At 51.1% G+C, this 10732-nt stretch overlaps 1 protein-coding gene across 1 annotated transcript in view; it reads right to left on the minus strand.

Annotated features, from left to right (window-relative positions):
• Positions 1-1037: 1037 nt before the first annotated feature.
• Positions 1038-10732, minus strand: part of LOC122541998 (membrane progestin receptor delta-like) — a 16024-nt gene continuing 6329 nt past the window's right edge. Inside the window, exons 4-5 of the mRNA XM_043679291.1 lie at positions 4992-5197; positions 1038-1193 (exon numbers count right to left, since the gene is read on the minus strand). Coding sequence (XP_043535226.1) covers positions 1063-1193; positions 4992-5197 — 337 coding nt within the window. The 3' untranslated portion in view covers positions 1038-1062. The remainder of the gene's footprint in view (positions 1194-4991; positions 5198-10732) is intronic.

A 10732-nucleotide genomic window follows, 5' to 3' on the forward strand; every position in this document is an offset into this window, starting at 1 on the left:
AATAAACCTCTATCAGGTCACCCCTCAACCTCCTACGCTCTCGTGAAAAATGCCCCAGACTATCCAGCCTCTCCTTAAATCTCAAACCCTCCGTACCCGGCAACATCCCGGTAAATCTCTTCTGGACCCTCTCCAGTTTAATAATCTCCTCCCTGTAACAGGGTGACCAGAACTGGATACAGTTCTCCAGACGAGGCCTCGCCAATGTCCTGTACAACTCCAGGTGTGTAAGACCGTGAGGCCTGGTCCATCTAGGAGAAAGTGAGGACTGCAGATGCCGGAGATCAGAGTCGAGAGTGTGGTGCTGGACAAGCACAGCAAGTCAGGCAGCATCCGAGAAGCAGGAAAATCGACGCTTCAGGCATAAGCCTGGTCCGTCCCCCAACTCGTGAAGCCCGGTAGGAAATGTCTTGAGGCCTGATCAGAGTACAACTTCCAGAACCTGTGGCCTGGTATTCATTGTGCCACCCATGGCCTTTTTCAGATTTCATCACTCAGATATTGGGGCCCAGTTCCAGAGCATCTCCTGATGGCCTGGTTTTGGATTGTCACTCAGGCCCTGTGGCCTGGTTCCTGACACCTGGGACCTGGTTCTGGATTATCTCTGGGGCCATGTGGCTTGATTTTGGCCTGCTTCCTGGGGCCTGGGACCTGGTTCAGGATTGTCTCTGAGGCCATATGGCCTGGTCTTGCCCTGTTTTCCAGAGCCTGGGGCCAGTTCCAGGTTTGTCTCTGGGGCCCTGTGGCCTGGTCATGCCCTGTTTCCTGGGACCTGGGGCTTGGTTCAGGATTGTCTTGGGCCCCGTGACCTGATCTTGCCCTCTTTCTCGGAGCCTGGGGCCTGGTCAGGGTTTGTCTCTGGGGCTCTGTGGCCTGGTTTTGGCCTGTTTCCTGGGGTCTTGGGGCCTGGTTTGGGATTGACTCTGGGGCTTGGTCTTGCCCTGTTTCCCGGAGGCTGGCACCTGGTTCGGGATTGGTTCTGAGGCCCTGGGGCCTGGTCTTGCCCTGTTTCCCGGAGCCTGGGGCCAGGTCCGGGTTTGTCTCTGATGCTCCATGTCGTACCTACCTGGAATAGCAGGAGAGGGTCGTGCAGACCAAGGAGTTGAAGACAGCCACGTGGGTGAAGTAGCAGTGGAGGGTGCTATTAATCCACCGGTCAGGTATGATGTAGGCCCTGTACGAGACAGCACACCCTGCAATGGACAAACCAGGATCAGCATCGGGATCCAAACCAGCAACCCCCTCACGTTCCCTGTGGCACAGCAGAGACTGGGACTGAAGCCTGGGCCTTTCCTCGCTCTCTGCCTCTGACTGGGCCCCACAACGTTAGGCCCCTCAGCGTGGCTTCCCACAATCCCACTCTCAGCAACTCAGTCAGTGACTCCTCCACTTAAACCGAACGGCCGCTCACTTCCTGCTCCTTAGAGGGTTGTTGTCCGTGTGACTTTGCGGGGAAGGACAAGGGCAGCGGTGTGTCCACTGGAACATTAATTCTGCGCTGAGTAACAAAGCAGTGAATCCGTTCTTTATTCCCACAGACAATGCCTCTGCCTGTCTGTCTCCCGCACTCCCACTCATACAGGGCTGGCTGATACACTCTGCCCATCACAACGAGCGAGCCAGAGAGCTCCCTGATCCTTTGCTGGTACCACTCACTGGCAAATGCAGACGTGGGACTGGGCAGGAGTGGGGAAAAGAGAGAGCGAGAGAGAGAGAGAGAGCGAGAGCGGGAGTGAGAAAGAGAGAAATAGAGACAGCGAGCGAGAGGGAGAGGGAGTGTCTATAGGTCACGTTCCAGCTCCTGGAGTTTTATCGCTCCACCACAGTTCTCCATGCTTCTGTCTCCTTCACCCGCTTTCCCCACCCCCACCCATCCCCTTTATATCTCTCATTCTTCCTCCCCTCTCCCCCCCCTTTGCCTGGCTCCCTCTTCTCTCATCCATCTCCCTCCATCCCCATCTCTCTCTCCCTCCCCAATGTCCTCTCATCCATCTCCCTCCATCCCCATCTCTCTCTCCCTCCCCAATGTCCTCTCATCCATCTCCCTCCATCCCCATCTCTCTCTCCCTCCCCAATGTCCTCTCATCCATCTCCCTCCATCCCCATCTCTCTCTCCCTCCCCAATGTCCTCTCATCCATCTCCCTCCATCCCCATCTCTCTCTCCCTCCCCAATGTCCTCTCATCCATCTCCCTCCATCCCCATCTCTCTCTCCCTCCCCAATGTCCTCTCATCCATCTCCCTCCATCCCCATCTCTCTCTCCCTCCCCAATGTCCTCTCATCCATCTCCCTCCATCCCCATCTCTCTCTCCCTCCCCAATGTCCTCTCATCCATCTCCCTCCATCCCCATCTCTCTCTCCCTCCCCAATGTCCTCTCATCCATCTCCCTCCATCCCCATCTCTCTCTCCCTCCCCAATGTCCTCTCATCCATCTCCCTCCATCCCCATCTCTCTCTCCCTCCCCAATGTCCTCTCATCCATCTCCCTCCATCCCCATCTCTCTCTCCCTCCCCAATGTCCTCTCATCCATCTCCCTCCATCCCCATCTCTCTCTCCCTCCCCAATGTCCTCTCATCCATCTCCCTCCATCCCCATCTCTCTCTCCCTCCCCAATGTCCTCTCATCCATCTCCCTCCATCCCCATCTCTCTCTCCCTCCCCAATGTCCTCTCATCCATCTCCCTCCATCCCCATCTCTCTCTCCCTCCCCAATGTCCTCTCATCCATCTCCCTCCATCCCCATCTCTCTCTCCCTCCCCAATGTCCTCTCATCCATCTCCCTCCATCCCCATCTCTCTCTCCCTCCCCAATGTCCTCTCATCCATCTCCCTCCATCCCCATCTCTCTCTCCCTCCCCAATGTCCTCTCATCCATCTCCCTCCATCCCCATCTCTCTCCCCATCTCACTCTCAGCGTCTTACAGCACTAAAACAGACCCTTCGCTCCAAACAGTCCATGCTGAACATAATCCCCAAATACACTAGTCCCACCTGCTTGCTCCTGGGCCATGTTTTTCATAACCTGTCCTCTTCATGCACTTATCCAAATGTCTTTTAAATGTTGTAACTCTACCTGTATCCATCACTTCCTCAGGAATGTCATTCCACACTCGAACCACTCTGTGTAAAAACACTTGGCTCTCCTGTCTTTTTTTTTTTAAATCTCTCCCCTCTCACCTTAAAAATGTACCTTCTGTTCTTTAGATCCCCCACCCTAGAGAAACGACATCTGCCATTTACCGAATCTACACCCGTCATGACTTTATGAACTTTCTAGAAGGTCACCCCTCAGCCTCCCATGCTCCAGTGAAACATGTCCCAGCCTCTCTTTATGAGTCAAATCCTCCATTCTCCGCAACACCCTGATAGATCTCTTCTGAACCCTCTCCACTTAATAATATCCTTTCTATAGCAGGATGACCAGATCAGAACAATTCTCCTCATCTGTCTCCCCATCCGTCCCTCCCTTCCACCTTTCCCCAACTTATCGCCTCTGAAGAATAGACGAGAGGGAAGGGAGACGCAGATGGGGTAACAGAGGGAGGCTGAGGTGGTAGATTGGGGGGGGAGATGGGGGAGATGGGAGGGAGAAGAGGGAAGGCTGATACAAATGGGGACATGGGGACACAAGGGGGTGGTCTCCCTAACAATGTCATGTTGAGGCTGTAACAGGACATTGGTTAGGTCACTGGAGAACTGTGTCCAGCTCTGGTCGTGTTGTTACAGGAAGGATATTATTAAGCTGGACAGGGTTCAGAAGAGATCCACCAGGATGTTGCTGGGAATGGAGGGCTTGACTTATACGGAAAAGTTGAAACTTTTTTCACTGGAGTGTAGGAGGTTGAGAAGTGTCCTTACAGAGGTTTATGTAGAGGTGAATAGAGGTATATTTTCCACAGAATAGGGGATTTCAAGATTATTTTTAAATAGAAAGGAGAAAGATTTAAAAAGGACATGAGGGGCAATTAATGTTTTGCACAGAGGATGTATTATTTAAGATGATTTGGAGATGCCAGTGTTGGACTGGGGTGGACAAAATTAAAAATCACACAACACCAGGTTATAGTCCAACAGGTTTAATTGGAAGCACACTAGCTTTCGGAGTGACGCTCCTTCATCAGGGGATATTTAAGATGGAGATAGATAGGTTCTTGAGTAGGAAGGGCATCGAGGGTTACAGGGAGAAAGCATGACATTAGATTAGATTACTTACAGTGTGGAAACAGGCCCTTCGGCCCAACAAGTCCACACCGACCCGCCGAAGCGCGACCCACCCAGACCCGTTCCCCTACATTTACCCCTTCACCTAACACTACGGGCAATCCCCTACATTTACCCCTTCACCTAACACTACGGGCAATTTAGCACGGCCAATTCACCCTAACCTGCACATTCTTGGACTGTGGGAGGAAACCGGAGCACCCGGAGGAAACCCACGCAGACACGGGGAGAATGTGCAAGCTCCACACAGACAGTCGCCTGAGGCGGGAATTGAACCCAGGTCTCTGGCGCTGTGAGGCAGCAGTGCTAACCACCATGCCGTTCATAAAGTGAGAGTGGGGGGGGGGGGTTGAGTAACCTATCAGCCATGATTGAATGGCGGAGCAGATTGGATGGGCCGAATGGCCTAATTTCTGCTCCTACCTCTTTCAGAGGATGGGGGCAGAGTTACAAAAGTTAAAAGACATTGGGATGAGTACATGAACAGGGAAGGTTTGGAGGGATATGGGTTCGGGGCAGGCAGGTGGGACTAGTTCAGCTTGGGACGATGGACTGGCTGGGTCAAAGACTCTGTTTCTGTGCTGTCTAATGCTCTCTCCATCTTCCTCTGAGTGTGTCGCCCAACAAACCCGCCCCCCCCCCACCCACCCAGTCACAGCACCCCCCCCCCCCCACTGGCTAGAAGCACCAAGCTTAACAACAAACGGCCTCCTGCAGTGAGGCTTGGGATACGGCCGGGCAGATGGCGGGAGTGAGGGAGAGTGACCGTACCCAGGCTGTAGAGGCTGAGGGCTCCATAGTCGAGGAAGTAGCAGACATGGCGGATGTGCGCGGACATGGTGCTGAAGGTGTGGGCACAGCTGGAAATGAAGGGGTACAGGCAGATGACCAACATGTAGACAAACAGCGGCCAGGCGTACGCCTCGTTGTAGAAGTCCACAGAGTGCGAGAGGGCCAGGAACCTCCACAGAAAGTACCTGCAGCACACCAGGGAGAGAACCGTCAGGGGCCGGCTACGCAGCGCTAACCGCCATCGCCAGTGATCTCCCAAAGGTGCCATCCCCGGTCAACGGCGCCAGTACTTCAGAAAGAAAGCAGGGCTCAACCACTCTGGCAGGGAAGATCACTGGGCTAGTAATCCACAACTCCCTCACCCACCCAACCCCTCCCCCTTCCCCACAACAAGCTCTCGGTTCAAATCCCACCACTGCCATATTCTAAAATAGAATGGTAGGGAGGCGATGGCCATAAAACGTAGGAGGAGAAATTAGGCCATTCAGCCCATCGAATCTGTTCCACCGTTCAATGATAAGTTTCTCAACCACATTCTCCTGCTTTCTCCCCATAACCCATGATCTGTAAGAACTTATTTATGTCTGTCTTCAATATCCTCAATGACCAGGCCTCCCCAGCCTTCTGTGGCAGTGAATCCCATAAATTCCCCACTCTCTGGCTGAAGACGTTTCTCCTTAGCTCTGTTCTAAAAGGCCTTCCCTTTACACTGAGGCAGACATCTTCCCAACATCCACTCTGTCCAGGCCATTCAGAATTCCATATATATCAACTAAATCTCCCTCATCCTTCTAACCATCATCAAATATGGACCTGCAGTCCTCAAACATTCCTCATATGTTAAGCTTCTCATTCCTGGGACCATTCTTATGAACCTCTTCTGAACATGTTCAAGGGCCAGTACATCCTTCCTGAGATATGAGTGGATTAGATTAGATTCCCTACAGTGTGGAAACAGGCCCTTGGGCCCAACAAGTCCACACTCACCCTCCGAAGAGTAACCCACCCAGATCCATTCCCCCTAACTAATGCACCTAACTCTATGGGGCAACTTAGCACGGCCAATTCACCCTAACCTGCACATCTTTTGGACTGTGGGAGGAAACCCACGCAGACACGGGGAGAATGTGCAAACTCCACACAGACAGTCACCCGAGTGTGGAATCGAACCTGGGACCCTGGCAGTGTAAGGCAGCAGTGCTAACCACTGAGCCACTATGCTGCCCCTTTAGGGAGGGAAACTGCCCTTACCTTAGTCAGGTGACTCCAGCCCACAGCAATGTGGCAATTAGGGATGGGCAATAAATTCTGATCCTAGCCAGTGATGCCCTCATCCCGTGACTGAATAAAATTTGTTTAAAAATCCTAACGGAACTTAGACGCACAAAATCGACCAAATCCGGGAATTGGAAGGAATTCTCTGTGATGGGGGAGTCACTGATTGTTGTAACAATCTATTCCCCCCACCCCATCGGGAGCACAGATTAGAGAAATCTGCCGTCTGTGCCCAGTCTGAGGCTACACATGGCTCCACACCTCACCCAGAGCAAAGGCACTGACTTGGCCCCAGTTCATTGAGGTAAGAGTCATCGTGTCTTGCAGCACAGAAAGAGGCCACTCAGCCCATTATGTCCCAAGCAGTTCTCCATGCTATCCCATTCCCCCTCCCCAATGTCTTTCAGGGCATGGGTTCCGAGTTCCCACCAGCCTCTTGATGGTGATATGTCCCCTCAAAGTCTTCTGTGCCCCATGGGTTACTGACCCCCCTCGACTGAAAGGGGGAAGAGATTCTCCCAGTCTATGCCCCTCGGAGGGCTGCATCCCTCTATCAGGTCCCCACTTGGGCTTCCCCATTCTCAGGAAAACAACCCCAGCTGAGTGCGACGCGCAGTTCTGATCGCCTTATTATAGCAGGGACGTTATTAAACTGGAGAGGGCTCAGAAGAGATTTCCCAGGCTATAGCCGGGGAGTGGAGGTTTTGAGTTATGGGGACAGGCTGGGAATTTCTTTCACTGGAGTGTGGGAGGTTGAGAGGCGGCCTGACAGAAGTATATAAAATAATGAGAGATACCGATAGAGTAAATGGCAGTTGTCTTTTCCCTAGTTTCAAGATTAGGGGGCACATTTTTAAGGTGAGAGGAGAGAGGTTTTAATAAAGACGTAAGAGGCAGATGTTTTTATCCAGAGGGTGGTTCGTGTGTGAAATGAACTTTCGGAGGAAGTGGTGGATGTAGGTGCAGTTGAGAAAACATTTGGATAAGTACATGGGAAAAGTTTGGAGAGGATATGGACCAGGATCAGGCAGGTGGGAACAGGTTTAGATTGGGATTGTGGTCGGGATGGGCTGGTTGGAACGAAGGGTCGGTTTCTGTGCTGTATGACTCGACCCCAACTGTAACCTCACTCACGTTACACGCAGCTCCATATTGCCCTGCCCTTGTACATAGTAAGCTGGCGTCACAGGTGAGGACGGCGTATGGCATGCTTGCCTTCATAGGTCAGAGCATGGAGTACAGGAGTTGGCAGGTCATGTTGCAGCTGTACAAGACATTGGTGAGGTCACATTTGGAGTACTGCGTGCAGGTCTGCTATAGGAAGGGTGTTATTAAAACTGCAAAGGGTGCAACAAAGAATTTACCAGAACTTTACCGAGACTGGAGGGGTTGAGTTATAAGGATAGGCCAGATAGGAATGGAACTTTTATTAACTGGAGTGCAAAACGCTGAGGGGTGACCTTACAGGGGTTTAGAAAATCACTGGGGGGGTATGGATAGGATGACGAGACAAGATCTTTGATCATTTTAGATGTATACCCAATTCCTTATTCAAAACATTCAATGTTCCGGCCCCCGAGTGCTTTCCCAGACTCCCCACTCTCTAGGGGAAGACATTTCTCTCCATCTCACATGGTGGCTCGGTGGTTAGCATGGTTGCCTCACAGCACCAGGGACCCGGATTCGATTCCAGCCTCGGGTGAGTTTGCACATTCTCCCCGTGCCTGCGTGGGTTTCCTCCGGGTGCTCCCACAATCCAAAGATGTGCAGGTTAGGGTGGATTGGCCGTGCTAAATTGCCCAGGGATGTTAGTTAGAGGTAAATATAGAGTAATAAGTTCGGGGAATGGGTCTGGGTGGGTTACTCTTCGGTGTGGACGATCTCCTTTAGACTGTGAGCCCCTGAAGCTGGTCTCGCCCACCATCAGGAACATCCTCCCTGTTAGAGGTTTACAGCTTTCTAATGAGGTGTCTCACCCCCTTGTTCTTCTGAATTCTGGCGAACACAGTCTGAACGATTCTGTTCACCCTGCTGTAGGAAGGACGTTATTAAACTGCATAGGGTGCAAAACACGGGTTTACGAGGATGTTACCAAGGTTGGAGAGTCTGGGACAGTTTTGTTCCTCCCTGGAGGGTTGGAGGCTGAGAGGTGACTCTGAGCTTCCAGCTGCCTGCCACTTTAACACTTTGCCCTATTCCAGGGCCAATATCTGTGTCTCAGGCCTGCTGCAGTATTCCAGGGAAGTTCAGTGCAAGCTGGAAGAACAGCACCTCATTTCCCACTTGGGAACGCCACAGCTTTCTGGACTCAATATCGAGTTCAACAATTGTAGGGCCTGAACGCTCCCATGTACGTACGTGAGTGTTAGTTTGTGTGTCTGTGTGTATGTCTGTGTGTGTGTGTGTCTGTCTGTATGTATGTCTGTGTGTATGTCTGTGTGTATACGTGTGTGTGTGTGTATGTATGTCTGTGTGTATGTATGTGTGCGTGTGTGTGTCTGTGTATGTATGTCTATGTGTATGTCTGTGTGTATACGTGTGTGTGTATGTATGTCTGTGTGCGTGTGTGTGTGTGTATGTATGTCTGTGTGTATGTATGTGTGCGTGTGTGTGTCTGTGTATGTATGTCTATGTGTATGTCTGTGTGTATACGTGTTTGCCGGTGTGTGTACGTGTGTCTGTGTGTATCCCTGTGTGTATACGTGTGTCTGTGTCTATCCCAGTGTGTGTATGTGTGTCTGTGTGTATACATATTTGTGTGTGTGTGTGTCTATCCCAGTGTGTGTCCATGTGTCTGTGTCTATCCCAGTGCATGTACGTGTGTCTGTGTGTATCCCTGTGTGTGTACGTATGTCTGTGTCTATCCCAGTGTGTGTGTATGTGTGTCTGTGTCTATCCCAGTGTGTGTACGTATGTCTGTGTCTATCCCAGTGTGTGTGTATGTATGTCTGTGTGTATGTCTGTGTGTATACGTGTATGTGTGTGTATGTATGTCTGTGTGTATGTCTGTGTGCGTGTGTGTGTGTGTATGTCTGTCTGTATGTCTGTGTGTACATGTGCGTGTATGTCTGTGTGCATGTGTATGTACGTGGGTGTGTATGTATGTCTGTGTATATGTCTGTGCGTGTGTATGTCTGTGTGTGTGTGCATGTGTGTATGTGTGTCTGTGTGCATGTGTGTATATGTCTGTGTGTGTACGTATGTGTGCATGTCTGTGTGTGTACGTGTTCGTGTATGTCTGTGTGCGTGTGTGTGTGTACGTGTGTACATATGTGTGTGTATATACATGTGCGTCTACGTGTGTGTACGTGTGTACGTACGTACATGTACACACATGTACACACATACATATTTACACATATACACATGTACACACACATGTAGACACACACACGTGCACACACACACTAACACACCAGGCCTTGTTATCACAGTCTGTCATTTCACACTACCTATAATTAGCCACTAACAGTCTCCATTAACAGCTATTATAGAACATTACAGCGCAGTACAGGCCCTTCGGCCCTCAATGTTGCGTTGACCTGTGAAACCAAGCTGAAGCTAACCGACACTACTCCATTCTCTTCCAATGACCGTTTAAATGCCCCGAAAGTTGGTGAATCTACTACTGTTCCAGGCGGTACGTTCCTCGCCCCTACTACTGCTCTGAGTAAAGAAACTACCTCTGACATCTGTCCTATATCTATCACCCCCTCAATTTAAAGATATATCCCCTTGTGCTGGCCATCACCGTCTGAGGAAAAAGGCTCTCCCTGTCCACCCTCTCTAACCCTCTGATTATCTTATACGTCTCAATTAAGTCTCCTCCCAACCTTCTTAGAGATGTATCATCTCTGGTTGACTCTCCAAGCCAGACCATTATCCAATCCTTTCTCTGTCCAACTGTTCTTCTCTCTGTCTTTGAGTTCCATCCCTATCTATTGTTTACTCCTTTCCCCCCCCCCCTTCCCGTCACCCTACCTTCTGCATAGAAATCAACTTCTGAGCTACCCTCAGTTCTGAGGAAGGGTCCGAAACGTTAAATCGAATTTCTCTCCCCAGACCTGCTGAGCTTTTCCGGCGCTTTCACGGTTTTGTTAAACATTTTGCAAGTCGGATACCAGAGCCGAGAGATGGTCAAAAAAATAAAACCCAAGTGGGGGAGGGAAAGGGACGGGGTTTTGAGCTTTAGAAATAAAAGCAGCTCAGGGCAGATCTGATGGAGGCCTTTATAAACCCAGAATGGCTGCTCAATTCGGGAAAAATAACCTCAGGGCAGAGATTGGAGGCAAGGGGAAGGGGGTTGATTTAGGGAATACGTATCTTACCCAGAGGAACTCGCATCCTGGAAGGGTGGGGGGAGTGGGGGGAGAATGGGGGACTCACTCCCACGGGGAGTGGGGGGAGAATGGGGGACTCGCTCCCACGGGGAGTGCGGGGGGCAG

Source organism: Chiloscyllium plagiosum, chromosome 39 (genome assembly GCF_004010195.1).
Source record: "Chiloscyllium plagiosum isolate BGI_BamShark_2017 chromosome 39, ASM401019v2, whole genome shotgun sequence".
In the NCBI taxonomy this organism is placed as follows: Eukaryota; Metazoa; Chordata; class Chondrichthyes; order Orectolobiformes; family Hemiscylliidae; genus Chiloscyllium; species Chiloscyllium plagiosum.